At 39.6% G+C, this 22183-nt stretch overlaps 1 protein-coding gene across 1 annotated transcript in view; it reads right to left on the bottom strand.

The window, feature by feature from the left end:
* Positions 1-37: 37 nt before the first annotated feature.
* The window catches only part of skic2 (SKI2 subunit of superkiller complex), a 30837-nt gene continuing 8691 nt past the window's right edge, over positions 38-22183 (bottom strand). The window contains exons 14-29 of the mRNA XM_028036841.1: positions 21539-21685; positions 20280-20376; positions 19985-20197; positions 19456-19566; positions 17969-18080; positions 17765-17883; positions 16962-17093; positions 16712-16849; positions 9814-9918; positions 9449-9584; positions 8259-8385; positions 7872-8082; positions 5084-5194; positions 2242-2460; positions 1710-1850; positions 38-448 (exon numbers count right to left, since the gene is read on the bottom strand). Coding sequence (XP_027892642.1) covers positions 248-448; positions 1710-1850; positions 2242-2460; positions 5084-5194; positions 7872-8082; positions 8259-8385; positions 9449-9584; positions 9814-9918; positions 16712-16849; positions 16962-17093; positions 17765-17883; positions 17969-18080; positions 19456-19566; positions 19985-20197; positions 20280-20376; positions 21539-21685 — 2320 coding nt within the window. The 3' untranslated portion in view covers positions 38-247. The remainder of the gene's footprint in view (positions 449-1709; positions 1851-2241; positions 2461-5083; positions 5195-7871; positions 8083-8258; positions 8386-9448; positions 9585-9813; positions 9919-16711; positions 16850-16961; positions 17094-17764; positions 17884-17968; positions 18081-19455; positions 19567-19984; positions 20198-20279; positions 20377-21538; positions 21686-22183) is intronic.

The following is a 22183-nucleotide window of genomic DNA, read 5'->3' on the forward strand; positions in this document are numbered from 1 at the left end:
TGACAACAAATATAAAAAATAAAATAAATAAATCATGTAAGCAGTTTAGGAACAGATTTTAATTCTGTACAATAATTTACAACCCAAACTCCATGTCTTGTTCCCAAAGTGTTTGGTCTGTTAATTAAAATCTCTCCCAGATTTCCATGTAAACATCAGCTTCCACTTGCTTTAGACACAAGCATTCCTGTTACTTGTATGTCCAGTTTTTACATGATTGGCTCGTCCTTCCTTCAGATTTGTTTTCTCAGTGGGTGTAGAGGGAGGCGGTGAAGACAATGTCCCTGCGGATGGCCAACGAGGCTTTCTCCATCTTGCTGCCCAGGACGGAGTCTCCCACGATGCGGGCGGCCTGCCGCACCTCCTTCAGCACCTCGTCCAGGCGCTGGATGCAGCGGACCACCGTGCCCTCCTGCACGTCTGTGAGCATCGCAATCTCAGCGAACGGCTGCAGCAGGACAACAAGAGGCAGGAAATCAGTTAGTGGAGCAATTGATCAATAAATCAATAGGTAGATTATTGTAATGGAGCATACAGGTGCGATAATATAACTAAATATAATTCAAAAATACTTTATTTACAGGCCAGTTAGTTAATGTAACATCATTAGGTAGGGCTGGGCGATATGGCTTAAAAATAACATTAAGATTTTTTTTTTATTCTAATCGATTTTATTTTTGCTTGTTTCCTTTTCTATGACCACGACAGCCACGCTAAGAAAAAATAAATTACAACAATAGAGTCAATATTAAAAAAAGAAAGTAAAATTTTCTTAAAAAGTAATAAAATTATGAGAATATAGTCATAATATTACAAGAATAGACAAAAAAAAATATGAGAATAAATATAAGGATCAAGTCATAAATTGTGAAAGTAAAGTAAAAAAAATACGAGTATAAAGTCGTAATATTACGAATTTACTCTCGCAATACTTTGACTTTATGTTCACATTATTATGCCTTTATTCTCGTAACACCTTAAGAAAATTGTCTTAACAAGTTGAAGCTTCGGGTGTTTTCACACCTGGTGGTCCGGTAGATTCAGTTCCACTGGGGAACAAAATTACAACATTTGTTACATTTTCAGCTGCTGTGGTTCTTTTTTAAGTTGCACTGTTAAACAAACCATTTGAAAACATTTGAAAACCTGTTCCCCTCCTTGCCTGTGGTGGCGCTGCATTAAGAACCACTGACGGAAACAACACAGAAACATCTGAAGAACAAATGAGCGCAACTTCCTTCTTCATGAAATGTAAACAACAATTGGGTAGCGTGAGATTTTTGTACGACTTTTCCTTTGTCTTTTCCAAAGGACCACGAGCCATTTATCCTGTCACACTAGATTATTATGTTTGTTTGGTTGTATTTACCCAGAATGCCCTGCTTTTGGAGTGGTCTCTGGTCTGCTTGGCATTCATAAATCCATTCGAATTACGTCAGAGTTCAATTCAACAGCTAAGACGTAGGTTTTAAGGTGTATAAGAGTTTGTTTTTTTTTCAGAATTTGATTGCACATTTACACCTCCATAAACAAATCAAACTTTCTAAACATGGCCGGAGTGAACGCTCCTTCAATTACTAGAAAACCCCAAGAGACGCATCAGGTTTTACTGGTTTCAAATGAACAACTTCTACAACAGTCGGAAGCCGCAGTTTGCATGAAATGTGGTGTAAAAAGTGAGAACTGGGTCACAAGGTGGACATCCTCACCATGCCTCTGGCCCAGCAGTACACCACCTCAGTCAAGCCGAACTTGAACTGGCCTACAAACTCCTCGGTCGTCTGTGCTATCCCACATTCCCGCTGCAGCTGCCCGATTCGCTGGGCCACCGACAGCACGCGGTCGATGCTCTGAAAGGAGAGAAACGGGACAAAGTGGATCAAACCTGTCAAACCCACCAGACTCTACAAGCTGCTCCTGGGTGTCAACAGGAGGATCTCCTTCCAGGAAATCTGTGTTTTTTTCTTCCAGATAGCGACTCAGGGCATCACTAATTTAAGCTCCTGTAAAGCTCTTTCATGTCAAGGCTGTTCCCGACACTCTGACGCAGAAAGTGATTTAATACGTGACCCGGTCTGAGTCAGGAGACGAGGCCTCGCTGTCCTTTCTGCAGGATGTTATGCATCAGGTCAACACAGCCTTACACAAAATGAGTCACTGCGGCGTCTCTGCAACACGTCGCTTCACTAACTACTACTTTCTGTGACGCGCAGGGAGCAGAGCCCGTCTCTTCCTCCTCACCTCCTTCAGAGTGCTGGTGATGTGCGGCTCCGTCTGCGTGTTCTGGGTGAAGACCAGGCAGGACAGCAGGGCGGCGCTCTCTTCGGGCGCCAGCGGGCTCAGGACGTTCTCGAACAGCAGCTCGGTCAGAAGCAGCTCGTGGCTGCTGATCTGACAGGCCACTCGGCCTTTGAGCTGCACCGCGCCGCTGCTGTCGATGTACTGCAGCGACTGAAGGACCTGAGAGCCACAGAGCAGGAAGATGAACACACCTGGTCAAGATCAAGACCGATGAACGACTGCAGGACTGAACCCGCTTCCTTAAAATCCTTGAACTGGGTAGGATAGCTCTATAGGTAGGCCTGTGACAATAACAAATTCTGCTAGACCACAGGTGTCAAACTCAAGGCCCGGGGGCCAAATCTGGCCCGTTGTAGTTTTTTATGTGGCCCTCTAGACTCCAATTTACATCAATAAGTCAGTACAGGTTTTCACAAATCTGCAAAATTTACATAAAATCAACAAATCTCCACATTTTTTTCAAATTTTACTGCACATTTTTTCAAAATTGGTCAAAAACTTTGTGTTTAAGTGACTGCTGCGTCAGCCGTACTTGATTTTATTGTCCATAATTGATACAAGTAATAGGAATTTACATTTAACATCATACATTAGTGTGAATATTGTAAAAATTCCTTAACATTTCTAGACTGGCACCACAAAATCTGTAATTGTGATTGCAAAAAAACCTCTAAAACAATCACAAAATCCTGGAGGAACAGCTATTTATTGATATTTTAACAGTTGAATTGGTTTTATCAATATATTCTGGCACAACCGGCACTTTAAGAAAGTTCAAATTTTGATTTGGCCCAAAATTAAAATGAGTTTGACGCCCCTGTGCTAGACGATAAATTATCCCAGAGCTTATTGCGATAAACGATGATATTGTTGATTTGAGACCATTTTTATGTATGATAGTAATAATGGCACATAAAGCAAGGACACATTCTCAAGGATCAATAACTTTTAAATTCTAATGAGCATTTTAACACTGGAACTGGAAGACATTTTAAAAATCCCAAATAAATAAACAAAACAACAGAAACAACAAATAAAGTGAATTATGAAGTCTCTGTAAACAAAATGATCTTTAAAAAAAGGGGCTAGTTGAGACCAGAGCACCAAACTGAAGACTCATCATTCAGTTTTTGGTAGAAAGAAAGAGAAAAAAGAAAAACAATAAATGAAGCAAATTAAAATTATTGAGTTTCTTTTAATTTATCATGTGATTAATTGATTTATTGTTTATTGTGGCAGGCCCGTCTGTGGACGATACCAAACATGTTCACTACATTTGTTGCTCAAAGTCATTAAATAATGAGATTTTGGTCGACTCAGTTCCGTTAGTTATTTGACCTCAGTTATTTGCTGTTTTAGGGCGCCTTGTCCCTTTAAAGCTGCAGTATGTAACTTTTATTTTTTTTTAAATATTTGCTAAAATTATAATTATGTCTTGACAGTTTAATATGAGACAGATAATCTGTGGAAAAAAGAAAATTGAGCTCCTCTACCTTTTCCCAGTCCTCCCAGTGCTAACCAGCAGAAATAACCAATCAGAGCCAGGGGGCGGGACTTTGAACTGTCAATCAGTCTCGTGCTCACCCACTCCTACCTCCTCTCTGTTACGCTACAGCTGGTTCATCACACCATAGCCTGACAACAATGCTAAGGCTAGTTAGCATAGCCACAGATGACAGCTTTCCTGTAATGGCAAGTTGCTTTTCCACCATTAGTACATCAAGTAGCATGTACACGAGGTTGATTGACAGCACTACAACCCTCCTCCTGGCTCTGACTGGTTGTTTTTGAAAGAGAGCGGTGCATATTTCAAAATAGTAGCAATGATAGGAAGTTGAGGAGATCGATCTTTTGACAGATCATCTGTCCTAAACCATGTTGTCACAACATGGTGACAGTTTTAATAAATATGGATTAAACATATGTGTGTAAAAGTTACATACTGCAGCTTTAAATCCGAACAGTCAGCTGCTGGCCACGTCCCCCAACCCCCAACTCAACGTTTACACTCACATGTGAAAATGGCTGCAAATAGATGTACAGTTGTACAACCGCGCATCTTTGAAAAGTATTAGTAGAGCCTCCTGCACAACAAACAAGAATGCGGCAAGTGGTTTCTGGATGGTAAGTCAACAACAAAACACTTTTCTTTTCCAGTAGCCATTGTACAGTGCATACAAAGGTAAAACCAGCTGACCAAATGTGCTGGAGCTCTGCTTGGGTTGCTACGTCACAGGGTTGGGTTGCTAAGTAACACCAAATGTGACTTAATTGATAGTTTCTAAAACAGAAATGCATTAACTTATTGTAAAAAACAGCTAAGTGTTTTTTATTTTACGCTTCAGTTGTTTTTAGGAATTGAAACAAAACGGAAACATAAAAACGTGCAAAATGTGAATTTTGCAAAATAGATGCCCTCTTTAAAGCCACATGTTAGAGGAAAGGAAGCAATGGAAGTATATTTGGTGCAAACGTAGTTATGCAACTACGGTGTAGTTTAAGTCAAAGAGAAAAATCCTGTAAGAGTTTTGTATATGTAGTTTTTTCTTTCTTTCAATTCTTTCAATCAGCTCTTCAAAGTTTCAACTCTTCAAACTTGAGTCGCACTTTTAAAAAAATCTTTCACGCTCTTATTCTAATTTTCTAGTCAAAATATGATAAAACGTGATCTATTTCACGGTGAATAACTATTTCCTTCAAACTTCAGCCTTCAACACAGTTGCATTTCACAATTTGACCAACTTTGAAAGACTAAACAGAAACTCTGTGGAAAGGTCCAAACCTTGATCCTCTGGTGGTATTCAGGCAGCAGCACCAGGGACTGGTCCGATACCAGGAACAGCAGCCGGTCCAGCTCCTCCTGAACGCTCATCCTCTCCTTAATACGAGCAAACTGGAACAAAAACAAAGCAACAAATCAGATCAACCGTAAAACAGAAACACTGCAGAAATAATCAGACTTTAAAGCAACATGTTTTATACGAATGGTAAAAAATGTTTTCTTTCTGTTTTAGGTTTTCACGATTTGAGACGTAGTAAAACATGAGTTATTTAATTTGAACTTAAACTGATGCTACTTATTAGAGAAAAATGAGGCCGAAATGGAAAATCTAAATCTAAATACACGCCTGTTCCTATAGGAGAATTTAAACAAAGTATCAATTAGAGTAAAAATATGCTGCAATAATTGATCAGTAGGTGTAAAAGACTAATTGCTATCATTTGTTTCACCTGTTTTATATTCCAATGTTATCTTGATATTGATATTAGTAAAAACAAAAACAAGAAAAGATCTGTGAAGGTTTGTACACTGCAAAAACTATCTTACCAAGTATTTTTGGTTTAGTTTCTAGTGGAAATATCTTAATACTCTTAAAATGCAACCAAATTGACTTAAAAGCAACTTTTTTAGAACTTTTTGTAGAAGCAGCAGTGATAGTTTGTGGCTCATTTTAAGCGATAAAAGACGTAACAAAAAGAAAAGGCATTGGATAAAAGATGGCGGGAGCAGCCGCTCTATTTGCTGCACTATGATTTGGAGGTGAGTTATGTTTCTTCGTAGTTAACATTTTTAACTGAATAAACATAACCACATATAATAAACATATATAAAAATGACCTTTACATAGAGTAATAAACATTTCCACGTCACCTCCGATGCCCACCCGACTCTCAGTTGCGCCATGTCAACTGTTTGGGATTCCCCTCGGTTCTTACGTCACCGCGCTTTCTGATTGGCTACGTGTCACATTCAACAGGCTGCGCTCCCAGTCAGGGAAAACCCCACAGGCTGTGTTCCCAGTCGCTCCCAGTCAGGGAAAACCCCACAGACTGCGATAATTGGGCCAAGACAATGTTGAATATGCCCGATCTAAAATCGGGCATATTCAACACACCACACACTGCAGGACGTTGTTAGGTTGTCGTAAAGGGAAAATTAGGGCAAAAAAAAAAAAGGCTTTAGCGGGAACAAGTCTTGATCGGTCCTCAGTAATAAAAAGGTTGGGGAACACTGATTTAGGGTATGGAAACTAGCCTTAAACTAGAGTTTACTTTCATTCCTCATGACTGCACAAACATCTCTCATTATTCATCCACACATCATTAATAAGCAGATAAAACCCAGAATATTGACTGAAGACATGAGCACAGATAAGAGGAGGGTGTGATACGGGGAGTTAGAGCTTTTTATTATGCAGAGTAATGAGAGAGGTGGCTCAAAAGACACACTGTGCGTGTGAGTCGGCGTTCAGCCGCGGCTGTAGGTTTAATTATAGAAACGGGTCACATTCTTACATCTTATCTCCTTACTGAAGCTGCTTGTTTTGAGAGCTTAGAAGCAGATGTTTAAAGCTAGAGTTTGATATTATTCTGAACCTAGAGGAGAAGCTAATGGAGAGATGGAAGGAAAACTGGAGCAGGGATAAAAATGAAACAAACAGGGCATGCTATAAAACAAGAGTCTTATGTAGAGCTGTGGTGTTAATTAGCTTTTTAAATATTCTGTTCTCATTAATATCGCTTTGTCTTGTATTTGTTGTGCCTCTCAAAAATATAAAGAAGAGGAGGAAAATTATTATTAAACTAGGGATGCAAGCAAGCCTGTTGGAAAAAGCAATTAATCAATCAAGCGCATGGAAAATTAAAATAAGCTCAATTTCCATTCTGATGATTAATATTTTCTGAGGGGCAATTTTCTTAACAGACATTCCATAATCAAATTTATTTATGGTTTTGGTTTTAAGTGGTTTTTATTTCTGTCATGTTTTATTTTGGATGTTAGAAATACCTCCAAATATCAATCAACTAACAATGAAACTTTCTTAAAAACCTGACTTTCTCTTATAACAATAAAGGCTAAATTTTTTATAATATTCTGGATGAAAAAATAGTAATTAAATATTCACATAGTTTTGAGTCAGTTGCAATAAATACTGACTGAGTAAACCGGAAATTGTGGTTTTCTCACACTATTAAACTTAAACATAAGGATGACCGTTGTCGCCCTCTGCTGGATTGTGGCCAAACTACAACACTAAAGGCCGACTTTAATAAACGACTGGAACTAATTTGGATCTAATAAACCATTAATCGACAATTAATCGTTAGTCTATTAAATGTTTGGATTATTAGTTTGTAAACACAGTGGACTTGACTGCAGAAAGAGCTGGCTGGTTGCCACGGTTACCCGCATTGATCATGCTGTTAACATTGGCTAGCATGTTGCTAGCCATGCTACAACTGTTTAATACAGCGTGATACAATAAGCTACGTCACTCAATTGACATTAATGAGTGAGATGCGTCTTAATGACGGATTTAATGCAGGCGAGTCGATAAATGACGAGAGAAAACGACCGAGACGTTGGACATTAACATGCTAGCAATATTAAAGCAATTAGATCACGTACGATAATCAGCTCTCAATGAGATTTGAGATTATTATTTTTAATTATTATTGAAAATAGTTTAAATAGTTAGAATAATACATTCTTGCCTGCGTTGTGAAGGTGACATGCGCAGTAGAGCGGCAGTAATCCCTCTACATTAAACACATACAGAAAAACACACCTGCTCTGCGAAGGTGGGCGAGTGGACGCAGTTGAAGTCCCGCAGGCTGTCCTGAAGCACACGGAGCCTCATGGAGCCCTCCACCACGTCCACGCTCTTCAGCTGGAGGTCGTTCACCGGGTCCAGGGTGGCCACGCCGCCCGGGTTGGCCTCGGCCAGGCGCAGCAGCTCCTGCGTCGCCGTGGAGATGGCCTGGCCGGGAGGTTCGGCCCTGAATCACCAAGGAGCGTAAATGATTGCCGTTATCATTATAGCATCACAAAATATTGCAACCAAAAATTCTAAGTCCATGACGCTCGCCCCTATTGGAAATGTAAACATTGCCTCAGAAACAGGTTTGGGTCCCAATCCCTCCATTAAAACATGAAAGATGGATGCTGACGGCACCTGAACCGCGGCTGTTGCCTCTTGTTGTAGTTATCGATTATTCTGTCGGAAATCACTTTGAGGGTTTTCACTGTGATGGCGGATATGTCCTGAAGTTTTAACTTCTGCACCGTGTGGCTGCATGGACCTGACAAAAACAGCAAGACAACATCAGAAAAACATTATTCTGCATCTGAAAGGCCTGCTTGTTTACATATAAAAAAAAGCAGTTATGGACGTCACCTGTGCATAACTGCCTCCCTGCTGGCGGGCAAAAAGCTACTGACTAGCATTGGTTTTAGCTGTTAAGTTATCAATAGATCTTTAATATACGCCTGACATTTAAAATAAAAAGGGACTAATCGTCAACACTACAGCAACTAGATAACAAGGCCAGGAAAAATATTTAATTAGGAAAATAAACAGCGAGGAAGAGAAAAATAGCTCAGTTATGCTAGCTTGACTTTGACAATCTTAACATATAGATGTGGTGTGGAATTCAGTGTTTTAGTTCAGTTAAAAATGTTTTTTTTAAAAAAGGTGAGATGATCATCAATAGAGCTGGTGTTTAAATTAGCTAATCTACCACTGCAATGTTAGGTTAGCTAATAGCAGTGGCAGCTAATCTACCACTGCAGTATTAGGTTAGCTAATAGCAGCGGTAGCTAATCTACCACTGCAGTGTTAGGTTAGCTAATAGCAGCGGTAGCTAATCAACTACAGGGATCACTTAATAATCACAAAACAAACATCAAGCCTATAATACTGTAACCGACTGAATGTTCTGTTCTTGGTGTGGGAAATTGAGAAATTTGAGTGTTTTTTTGGTGTTGAACCCTGAAACATAAAGTGGCGATATCAGTTGCTATGACAATGAGTCTTTGTGTAGCGTAGCAGACAGAGAGCGAGAAAAAAGAAGAATATGAGAAGTTTTGAGTTGTTGTTTAACGTTTTTTCTGTGTTATTTTTCCATTTGGTAACTTTTGCCCACTGCACTAAATTAATAATACCTACATCTCCAGGTTTCATTTCGTTCATAAAATGTTTCTACCACAGCAGCGCGGCTATAGATGGGATGTAAAAAGAAGCGTCTTTTTGGCCTCCAGCGTTGTGCACAAGCGCAAAATTTCTGGTAGCAATAACATGCAAGGGGTTCATAGAAGAGGTGTAATAAAATGTTCCTTTGATGTTATGGGTTTGTGCAGCTATACCTTCAGGTATGAACAGAGCTGTGTTGTACAGGTGCTGGAAAGTGGCATTGTCCTCAGCCTTTCTATCCACTTCCTCGTTCCCCTTCTCACAGATAATGAGCGCCATGAAGGTGCGATTCACAGCGTCGTTGGACACCTGTAAAACAAACAAAACGGAGTTATTAAAAGAACAAAGAAATTTCACTCACAAGGGTCGTCTTGCTGCTAATAGCGGCTCACTGAGGTGATTTTTTTTTTTACTGCTCACAGATCAAAAAGTACACTTGAATACATAATGATCAAAAGCTTGAGAAATTAGGTTGGATGTTTACAACTGTGAGAAAAAGGGAGAACGTAATGCTCAGAGTTCAGAGTGCGTTTTCTACCTGTAGAATAACTCCCAGCGCGTTAAGATGCTGCTTGTTGTTGACGATGACAACTCGGCCAACAGACAGCGCTTTGAGTCCGTTCACAGACTCCAGGATGGCTTTCTGAAAACAAGACAGCAGATAAAGATGAAGCCAAAGTTACCTTCTCATGATCAGTGAAGGTGTAATAGAAAACCTAATTGAGGGATAGGGATGTTCCTAATTTACCTAAAAGTAACACAAGTGATTCAAATGCTTAATGAAAAGATTCCTGTCTTGCATTTTGAAACAGAAAATAACTATAAATAGGGACAAAAATGTAATTGCTCATGAGAGAAGGAGAATATTCTCTGCAAATTTAATACAAAAATAATTGCCTTACGCTGGTAAGCCCAACAGGATTTTAGAAGTTTCTGCTTGAAAATATAAAACAAAATGAAGGATTATCAGCTCCACAGTTATCAGATCTAAATGCCAATGTTTGGTACTTGTGCAAAGGTAAGACACCATAGAAAGTTACACTAATGAAGCTGTTAACATGACTGATATATCAGTGGAAAAACAAAGTAAATTTGTAAAATACATGCTCCCCCCCCAAAAAAGTGTCAGACTTTAAGAAATTAATATATACTGTATATATGTAATGAGTACGTCTTGCAGCAACGGTCATTTGGGTGCCCTAAGTTTTCTCAAATGCGGGGGGGGGGGGATGTAATTTGACGCCTTATAATGACATTTTGCCAACATTAAGCTGCTTCCAAAGGGAAGCAGAGCAACAGATGTCAATTTAAATACTGATTTTATTTTTCCAAAGGGGTTTCCTAAGATTTGGAGAAGGTGAATTTATTTATGTTTTTAGAAATAAAGGAAAAATCATGAAAGGCAAAAATTTCAGTGTCTTATTAACACTTAAAACCATTAAAAACCAATTAAAAGGCAACAACAAATGGTCAGATAGTTCAATTGTTTAAAGGCATTCAGGAGGCAAAGCAGACCCCATTTATGTGGAGAGAAATATCCTCCATCCAATCATGTCAACAGATTTAATAACGTAGCCAAATTCAGTTTAGAATGCAACAAATTCTTTAAGGGGTTGCCCTGGGCAACCACACTGAATCGCCATGGCAACGTTTACTTTCCTGGTTTAAAACTCAAATTTTCTAGGACCGCTGTTCTCTAAACGAGGACGGCGCTCTGTGTTTTTATTTGGTTTTTGGTGAGTCTGTTGGACAAAAAAAAATCTAAATTTAAATTAATTTCACAAACATTTCTGAGGAAAATTGAAGATGTTAGATTTCTGCTGCCTCCAAACTTAAAACACATTGGTCCCAAAGTGCTTCAGTCAGTGAGGGAAATGCAGCTTTCAGGACACTTTGAAAAGTCACACAAGTATCTACTATATATATTTACATCAATACTTTTATTATTACTTATTTATTTATTATTATTAAAGCCTTGCAACTAAAAATCTTTCACTTTGTATGTTTTTAAACGTACAATTGAATGACAAACTCTGTCTATGTCTAAGCAATGATTATAAAACAGAGCCCTGATGGGAGGTTGTGACATCACAACAATGATGTCACACATAGACTGATGATGTCACAAACGTCACCCTTTGATGCTACAGCTTTTGTCTATGAGTCATCATAATTCTCTCCAGTTGGATTTTGGTCCTGAAACTGTCTGCCCTACATTTTGTTTCGTTCTGACATTTTTGGATTTACCCGCGAGAAAAATCTCAAAATGTATAAAACTGAGAAGGAGAAAGCGGCAGCAGGTGCCATGTTTGATGCTGAAAAAGTCCGCAAGAAGAACAGGAGGGCGCTCCAGAAGCTCTTGAAAGTCAACACAGAACTGGAGAACGCCAAGGCCCGCAGAAGACGTTATCAAAATCGGAATAGACTGGAGAAAGACGAGAAGGAGTTTTTTGAGGAATCCGAAAGACGGCTCTTTAAGCTGAATTTGGAATCTGACATCTGGATTGATGAGAAAGACAAACTGGAGAATCTATGCAAAAGGAGAGATCTGCTTTTTGATGTAATGAAAAACACGAACGAACAACTACTTGAGGCACCTGTGATGAAATCTTTGAAAGGGGCCGCGCAACAACAGCAGGAACGGCTGACATTTCTTAACAAAGAGTTAAAAAAGAATGTCGCCATCTTGTCACGACAACTTGTACATCAAACTAAACTATTTGATGAGTTCACAGAGAAGGAAAGGGAAAACAAGGACATGATGGCCCTTCAAGACAGCTACTTTAAAGAGATCAGGCAAAAACTAAAAACATACGACCTGGTCACTGTGAAGGAGAAACTAGCGGTGGAACAGGAAGAAGTGAATGAAGCAGTCCAAAAGAACGAGAAACTAGTGGAGATGATCAAAACGTTGAGACAACAAGCCATCAATGTGCCCATGTTGAAATACCAGTTTCTCTGTGCAGTAGATGAGAAACGAAGGCTCTCAGACCTCAACAAAGAGTTAGAAAAGGTGATTCAGGTCTTAACAGACAGACTTTCGGATCAAACGTCCTGGGAGGTTGTTTACAATGACATGGAGAAGAAGATCGGAGATCTGGAGCAGGCTGAGAATGATTACCTGAGCAAGATATACGAGTTGAAAGCAAAAGCAAAACTTGGGACCAAACAAAGGCTTTTTACATTTAAAATGCCAAGAAAGAAAGAAGTGAAGCTGAACAAACGCTTGAATTATTTCAAGACTAAGATCAATAATCTCCTGAAGGAATATAAGGCCTTCCAACCAAAAATTGAGAAATTTCTGGGGGACCTTAAATCTCCTTATGATGCAGTGAAATCTCCCCATCCTCTGCTGAGGGGATCTTTAGCAGATGATTTGAATTCAACAGGAAACGCTGCTGCCATCAGGAGACCAGAAAAATTTTCAGATGAGTCTTCAAGTGAGATAGATTATAATCACAGCATCACTGAGGAGTCATCAGATTCAGACCAGAAACGTCGACGATCCACAGTAAGACTAACACCTCCATCAAGAGCATTTCATTCAGGGGATGAGTCAACAGAGTCAACAGATTCCTTAACAAAAAGAGATAGTTTGTGCCGCACAGCTGACGAGACGTCTGAAAACAAAACATCAACAGAGGATTCAACAGATTGCCATGAAGAAAGCGACACTCAATTGAAGAGAAGGTCTAGTTCAAAAGTCAGATGTTCAAAAGCTAGAGGAGAGAGTGAAGACTCAGACAATGACAGCAAATATAAAGCGAAAGCACATTCTCGACGGTCGAAAGACAGAGTAAAAGGCAGGAACCACACAAAGGAGGGATGGTGGAAGTACTTTTACTGAAGGGAGAAGACGAATAGAGAGGAACGGACGGATGGACTTTAAAACTTGGGTTCTCTCCGGGTGCTCCGGTTTGACAATACCATCCAAAACATCCATGATAGATAAATCGGTCTATCATTGATGGGCGGACGGAGGGAGGGGGGAGGATGGGGGGATGGACAGAGGGAGGGAAGAGGATGGGGGGATGGATGGAGGGAGGGGGGAGGGATGGACAGAGGGAGGGGGGAGGATGGAGGGATGGATGGAGGGAGGGGGGAGGATGGAGGGATGGACGGAGGGAGGGGGGAGGATGGAGGGATGGATGGAGGGAGGGGGGAGGATGGAGGGATGGATGGAGGGAGGGATGAGGATGGAGGGATGGACAGAGGGAGGGAGGGAGGAGGGATGGACAGAGGGAGGGGGGAGGATGAACATATTTTCTAACTTAGGTTCTCTCCGGGTGCTCCGGTTTAACAATACTATACAAAAACATCTATATGTAGATATATAGCAAAATATATATATATAATGAATACATTTTATGTGTATATATACATTTATGTATAGAAATATATAGCCACATTTTATTTTATATAAACAAATATAGATAAATAATTTTATTTTAAATATACATAAAAAATATATAGCCATGTTTATTTTATATTATGTATAAAATACAATACAGACCAAAAGTTTGAGTTTGGACACACTTTCTCATTGAATTCAATGAGAAGGTGTGTCCAAACTTTCGGTCTGTACTGTATATATATATATACACTGCTCAAAAAAATAAAGGGAACACTCAAATAACACATCCTAGATCTGAATGAAAGAAATATTCTCATTGAATACTTTGTTCTGTACAAAGTTGAATGTGCTGACAACAAAATCACACAAAAATCATCAATGCAAATCAAATTTATTAACCAATGGAGGCCTGGATTTGGAGCCACACACAAAATTAAAGTGAAATAACACTACACGCTGATCCAACTTTAATGTAATGTCCTTAAAACAAGTCAAAATGAGGCTCAGTGTGGCCTCCACGTGCCTGTATGACCTCCCTACAACGCCTGGGCATGCTCCTGATGAGGTGGCGGATGGTCTCCTGAGGGATCTCCTCCCAGACCTGGACTAAAGCATCCGCCAACACCTGGACAGTCTGTGGTGCAACGTGACGTTGGTGGATGGAGCGAGACATGATGTCCCAGATGTGCTCAATCGGATTCAGGTCTGGGGAACGGGCTGGCCAATCCATAGCTTCAATGCCTTCATCTTGCAGGAACTGCTGACACACTCCAGCCACATGAGGTCTAGCATTGTCCTGCATTAGGAGGAACCCAGGGCCAACCGCACCAGCATATGGTCTCACAAGGGGTCTGAGGATCTCATCTCGGTACCTAATGGCAGTCAGGCTACCTCTGGCGAGCACATGGAGGGCTGTGCGGCCCTCCAAAGAAATGCCACCCCACACCATTACTGACCCACTGCCAAACCGGTCATGCTGAAGGATGTTGCAGGCAGCAGACCGCTCTCCACGGCGTCTCCAGACTCTGTCACGTCTGTCCATGGGCGTAGGTTTGGGTATGGACGGTCGTGACATGTCACGACCAATATTCAAGAGATATAAAATAGTCCCGACCAATTTTTGCCATATAAATTAAAAAAAACCAACATATGTATTTTTTAACAAAAGCAAAATAAATAAACGAAAATCTACATTGATTAGTTTAATATTTCAATATACTACGCAGTGGCAGCATTCATTTTAAATGCTGGTGAATTGGTGAGTAAGTTGTAAGGTCCCACCAAAACGTAGACCAAACCTACGCCCTTGCGTCTGTCACATGTGCTCAGTGTGAACCTGCTTTCATCTGTGAAGAGCACAAGGCGCCAGTGGCAAATTTGCCAATCCTGGTGTTCTCTGGCAAATGCCAAGCGTCCTGCACGGTGTTGGGCTGTGAGCACAACCCCCATCTGTGGACGTCGGGCCCTCATACCATCCTCATGGAGTCGGTTTCTAACCGTTTGTGCAGACACATGCACATTTGTGGCCTGCTGGAGGTCATTTTGCAGGGCTCTGGCAGTGCTCCTCTTGTTCCTTCTTGCACAAAGGCGGAGGTAGCGGTCCTGCTGCTGGGTTGTTGCCCTCCTACGGCCTCCTCCACGTCTCCTGGTGTACTGGCCTGTCTCCTGGTAGCGCCTCCAGCCTCTGGACACTACGCTGACAGACACAGCAAACCTTCTTGCCACAGCTCGCATTGATGTGCCATCCTGGATGAGCTGCACTACCTGAGCCACTTGTGTGGGTTGTGGAGTCCGTCTCATGCTACCACGAGTGTGAAAGCACCACCAACATTCAAAACTGACCAAAACATCAGCCAGACAGCATAGGTACTGAGAAGTGGTCTGTGGTCCCAACTACAGAACCACTCCTTTATTGAATGTGTCTTGCTAATTGCCAATAATTTCCACCTGTTGTCTATTCCATTTGCACAACAGCAGGTGAAATTGATTGTCAATCAGTGTTGCTTCCTAAGTGGACAGTTTGATTTCACAGAAGTTTGATTTACTTGGAGTTATATTGTGTTGTTTAAGTGTTCCCTTTATTTTTTTGAGCAGTGTATATATAAATTAATTTTATGTATTAAAACATATAGCCACATGTTTATTATATATAAATATATATAGATAAACATAATTTTTATATATACATAAAAATATATATAGCCATATGTTCATTTTATATAAACATACATACACACACATAATATATATATATATATTTATATATATATATATTATGTGTGTGTGTATATATGCTATATACATATATATAGTATGTTATTTAGAGAGTTTAAGGACCTGTTTCAGCTGTGCCCATATGGGTCCTTCTGGCCATGTAAAGAATCTATATTCAACAAAAGATGCTGTTGAGTTTCAGGCAAATTGTTCTTTTCTTCATATAAAATAAAAGCAATAGTCACAGAAGGTAAAAACAGTAAAATATCAAAAAAATGTCAACAAAGCAAAAATGCTAAACTCTCATCTCGCATGATATTGTCTGAACTCTAGGTGGCGCTTGTTGAGTGTCCCGTAGCGTAATGTGAACTCACGTGAATACTAAAATCCATGAGTTTAAGTCAGGATATAAAAATTTCAAATAAATATAAAAATGTTTTGATATTATATGACCATTGTGCTTGCCGTATTTCCACCCCTGGCTCTCTGCTGCTGTTTTATCCAGGAAGCTGCAAGCTTTCAGCACACTACAGATTAAAAACAAGCAATCAGCCTGTCGTCAGCAGACAGTCTTGCATTAGTTTAGATTGGAGTTTGGATATAGCTTAAGCAACAAGCTAAATAAGGAGTTAAAACAAATAATCATTGTATGATTGTTTGTCGATATCCGATATCTGAGTGAACTTGAATTTAGAAAGTCAAAATGTAAATGAATCCAATGGGAGTGGGGAGGTTTGCTGTTGTTTTTTTATTCACAACAACAATACAACTAGACTGTTTCTGAAACTCTCTGCAGTAGGTTTCAGAAACTTACTGAAACTTATCAATGCAGTTTATATTTATTTATTAATCAACTGATTGGGGTTACCTGCAGGGCTTCTCTGGTGTTCTGCATCTCCGTTGCTGTATGATAATAAGGCAAGATATCAGAGAGCTGGCCCTCTGTCTCTAGAGGAGGAAGAGACGCCAACATCTGCTTCAGGTGGCTGATCCTCTTCTCATGCGCCTACAACAGCAGAAGAAGAAAAACAGATTTATTCGTCAGCTTTCAGACTGACTTCTAAAATCCTCTTACTGCTTCTCTGTTTGCTGCCGAGTTGTTTTTGTGCAGATATCACCTGAGTGTCTCTGTGGCTTTCAGAGAAGCTCCTCCTCATCATGTCGGTCACTCGGAGCGCTTCGACCCGCAGCAGGTTCAGGATCATGGTGTAGGTCAGTCTGAACTGGGACTGGAGGACGGTGGGTTTTCCCTAAACCAAACAGAGACAGAAATCAGGCGAAACCGTTTCTGAAACTTTCCAGCACAAAGCTCAACTGCAGGTTATATTTATTTATTAATCAATTTCTATTTTTTTTAAGTCTATTTCTGGGATGGAGTGCCTTTTGAAGAATACATTTATTGCTGGGCAAAGCAAGGAAGGAATGAAAAATTTGGTTGAAACGATTAATCGTGGTAAACTGAAATAATCGTCAACTAATTTAGTAATCAGTTAATCGATAACTGGAGTATATAGACTCAAAAAAGGGTCATTTTTATTAAAATAACCTTTTCATAGCAAATGGTCATTTCACCCCCAACATATTCAGAGCAGTAATTAAGCTAAAACTATACAAAATATACATTTTGCATTCAAGATAAGAACAACGTAGTAAATATTTTCTACACAAACCTCTTCAAGTTCACTAAATTAATGTTATGCTACTGCATGTTAGGCAATAACATTTTTATTTTCTTATTTAGGAAAACATTTTTCTGCATATTTTAGTATGTTTTTATGGTGGTTGAATAAATAATAAAGACCTAGGCCCATGATGAGTGGAGAATCTGTACATCTTAACAGTTGGGAGGTTTTGAAACAGCACATTTTCACTCCCATCGCAAAAGTCTCTGCTGTGAGTTTTCAAACATGGAGGGACTCACCATCATCATGGCGTGCAGATCGGCCATCTCATGAACGCCCGATTTACACAAAATGATGACTGTTCCTGTGGCGTCCAGGCCTCTCCTTCCTGCTCTGCCCGCCATCTGAATGTATTCGCCTTGAAGTGTGGATCAAAATGCAGAAGATTGGATCAAAATGCTGCTATTTATCCAATGGCAGAGAAAGCTAGGAGCGTTTCAAACCTGGCAGCAGGTTCCTGAAGCCGGTGCCGTCGTGTTTCCTGATGCTATCGAACACCACGGTCCTGGCGGGCATGTTCACTCCCATTGCAAATGTCTCTGTGGCGAACAGCACCTGGGGACAGAAACGAGCGGGAAAGAGATTACAGCAAACAAACATCTGTCTTTATTAAGTGTCCCATTATGTTTTCTTGAACAGGTTAGGATAGATCTATGGGCGACACCAAACATGTTCATTACATTTTTTGCAGAAAATCATCATTTTAGTTTTAGAGCCTCCATATAAATCCAAATAAACTGTTATTGTTCACGTTCCTAACTCAACATTTACACTCACATGTCAAAACGGATGCAAACGAGGGCGCAATTATGCAACTCTACATCTTTGAAAAGTAGAAGTAGATCCTCCTGCACAATCAACAAGAAGGTAGCAAGTAGTTTCTGGATGATAGGTCAACAGAGTGCAGGGTTTCCCCCAGTATACTATAAGCCTGGCGGGCCACCAGGCTTTACTTGCACCCCCACCAGGCTTAGCATTGTTTACTGATTTTACATTTTTTATTGTTTGACTTTTTTAATAGAATAGAATGGAATATAATTCAACTTTATTGTCATTGCACTGTCACAAGTACAAGCAACGAGATGTAGTTTGCATCTATCCAGAAGTGCTCTACGAGATATAAACATTTATTTACAGATGTACAAGACTATGTATGTATGGACTATAAGGGGTTATAGCAAAAGATATAGATATTGTATATAAATATAAATATGGGAGCTATATGCACAGATTATACAGATTATACACAATATACAAGAATGTTAGGGAATGGATTATAGATAAATAATGGCAGATAAAATTTAAAATTACAAAACACAAAATTTTAAGACTTCATAGTTGGGATTTAGGTGTTTTTAATAATGTCTTCCAAGAACACACAATTACCTAGTAATATTTAAACATTTTCTGTCAACATTTAAAAAAAATTAACTCAAAAACATGCTAGGTCGCTGGATGACTGCCCTATCACGGCCCTGCCACTGGGCTTACCAGGTGTTCTGGGGAAAACCTCTTTTTGGTAAGGCAAAGTAAGGTAAGATAAGGTAAGGATTGGTATGGTAAGTTTTGATAAAGTTTCATAAGATAAGACAATCCTTTACTAGTCCCACAAGTGGGAGATTTTAGCTGCATAAAGCGCATATAGCGGTAAAACCAGCTGATTAACGTGTTGGAACTTAGCTTGGGTTGCTAGGTAACAGGCTATGCCTCGCTGGGGTTGCTAGGCAACGGTGCAGTGTGACTTAATAATCAGGAGGTATTTAAAATAGCACATTTTCAAGACACTAAAAAACATGAACTTATTGCCGAAAAACAGCTGTTTTGAGCTGCTTTTAGAGGCATCTGAGACTCAGATCCACGTGTAAAAACCTGCAAACTGTGAATTCTGCATCAAACGTCCCCTTTAATCTAAAAACAAACAGCGACCGACCTTTACGAGACCTCGAGAGAAAAGCATCTCGATGACCTCCTTCAGGATCGGGAGGATCCCGCTGTGATGGACGGCGATGCCTCTCTTCAGAAGGTCCCGCATGAGCAAGATCTACACAAAAGTCCGTTTATCACAATATATTCTGCTATAGTGCATAGGAACAGTTGGTCAACAAGACAAGACAGGTTTTCTGTAGGTTTTAGATCTGAGGACTGAGAAGAACGTTGATTTTTACATGTTTTCCAGATACATGAAAAACATGAAACTAACTAGTTACTTTAAAGTTGGTTTTGTCTTAATTCAAGTTTACTTGGTAAGATTAGGTGTTTTTGCAGTTTCTAAATATTTGAATTATTTCACTTTTGGTTTCCAGAAACTGAAAGCCATAATCATCAGGAATAAACTAAATCAATTTAAATTCATCCCTCTGTGAATTTAAATAAATGAACTTTTCTACGATCTTCTGAATAACTGAGTTACATCTCAGTACAGACCAACTTTCTTTGTATAAATAGTTGCAGCCGTTCACCTGCGGCAGCTGCCGGTCTCCTCCTCGCAGCCGACTGAGGCTCTTCTGGAAGAAGGAGTGGATCTCCGCCTTCTCTATGGAGGTGGTGAGGTCCATGGAGTCCAGCGAGCGGGCGTTCTCGTCGCATCGCGTCCGAGAGAAGGTGAAGGCCACCACGGGGGTCTGCTGCCGCTGGGACAGGAAGTGTAGCAGCGTGAGCCACACCGCTCGGTCCTGGAGGGAAACAAAACGGACGAAATGTGAACACAAAAACTGTGATGGTGGGTGGAACCAACAGGCAACGCAGGACGATTACCTGGCTGGCTGAGGTGTGCTGAGGCATGCTCTTTGTGCCGAATGACTGGGCGTGTTTGCTGGTCCGCTCCTTCTTTGTATCGACAGCGTTGTAGTAGCTGAACAGACAGATTTTTATTTTTATTTACTGAAACCGCTGCCTGGAAACTAACGGTATTTTTATTGATTTGGAAAAAGTTCCATGTTTAGACAGCACCTGTAGTTGTCATGCCAGGCCACTAGATGGCACTGTGTGTTTAGCATGTCTATTGAACACACCTCACTAGCTTCCACTTCATTGTAAACCAAAATGAAGAGTATTAGGCCCATAAAATGACAACATTAAAGTCATAAAATTACAAACGTGAAGTCAATATCACAAGAAATTATATAAGAATAAAGTCGAAATATTACGAGAACAAAGTTGTAATACTTATATAAGAAAAAATTACAAAACTAAAGTCATAATATTACAAGAAAAAAGTCATTACAAGAAGTCGCATGACAACAAAGTCACAGTATTATGAAAATACATTCATAATGTTACAAGAATTAAGTTGAAATATTACAAAAATAATTGTAAAATTACAAGATCAAAGTCATTATCTTACTTGAATAAAGTCAATATGAGCATAAAGTTGCAGAGTTACGAAAATTAAGTAAAAATAATGTGAGAATAAAGTTGTAACAATATAAGCAAAAGTTGGTATTACAAGAATAAAGTCATAATATAATATTATGAAAATAAAGTGATAAAATTCCAGAGACAAACTCATACGAGAAAAAAGTCTAAACAATATAGGAATAATGTAGCATTATGAGATTAAAATCATAATACGAGGTATTCTTGTAACACTCTGACTTTTTTCTCATAATATTATGACATTATTCTCACACGAGTTTATTCTTGTGATATTATGAATTTATTTTTGGAATTTTATCACTTTATTCTCATAAGTTTTTTTAAATTTTCTTATTGCGGCCCTAATACTCCATCACACCCTCATGTAACGCATACATTCCTTTTCAGAAATTATGCTAAACTGAACAGGTTAAGTAGCACAATGCTATCCACAACTGTTTTTGTTATCTCCCCCTGTATGTGTGGAATAAACCCTGAAGTCATCTGTTCTGCACGCATGCGCTTTCACACCTGCAGAGCTCTTCACACCTCTGCTGGGCTGCTACAGAAACGTTTCACTCTGAGACCTAATGTCACAGAGTGCCGGTCAGAGACTCTGGTCACTGGTGTCGTGCAAACGAGCGGCTGGAGGGACGTACCCTTTGGTGAGGAAGTTTCCTGCAGCGTCCACCAGCAGGAACATCTCCTTCTGGGTCTTGGTGCTGTTTCCAGTGTACAGGTAATGCTCCAAAGGTACGGGCCGCTTCATGGTGCTGATCACGTAAATGTGCCTCTTCTTAATACGACTGGGGACCAAAGGACTCGGGTTACGAGTTTCAGAACAGAGTTATAGCCTCCAACTTCCAGTTTAGCTTTGAGAAGTTACTAGGGCTGAAATGATTAATCACGATTAATCGGTTATTAAAATAATGTTCAACTAATTTAGTAATACTCCAATTGTTAATTGGAGTATGCAGACTCAAAAACGGTTTAAGGAACAACATATTCAGAGAAGGAATTAAGCTAAATATGTTCTACCCAAAACTCCTAACATGGCACAGTTTTAGCTTCACGTAGCTCAAGTGGTGTAAAAATCAAAATGTCCTATTAAGAATCTTTTGCCATCAAATTATTAATTGGTAAAAGCAAAAATTTGTAAATTTATCTACAAATGATCAAGCATACACTAAAAAATAGTCTGTTATTGTATTTTAGACTACACAATTTATCTATTCTTATTTATATTATTTTAAAAGGGAACTGAATTATTTTTTTATTTGCACATTTTATATATTTCTAATATC

Source organism: Xiphophorus couchianus, chromosome 13, assembly GCF_001444195.1.
Source record: "Xiphophorus couchianus chromosome 13, X_couchianus-1.0, whole genome shotgun sequence".
NCBI lineage: Eukaryota > Metazoa > Chordata > Actinopteri > Cyprinodontiformes > Poeciliidae > Xiphophorus > Xiphophorus couchianus.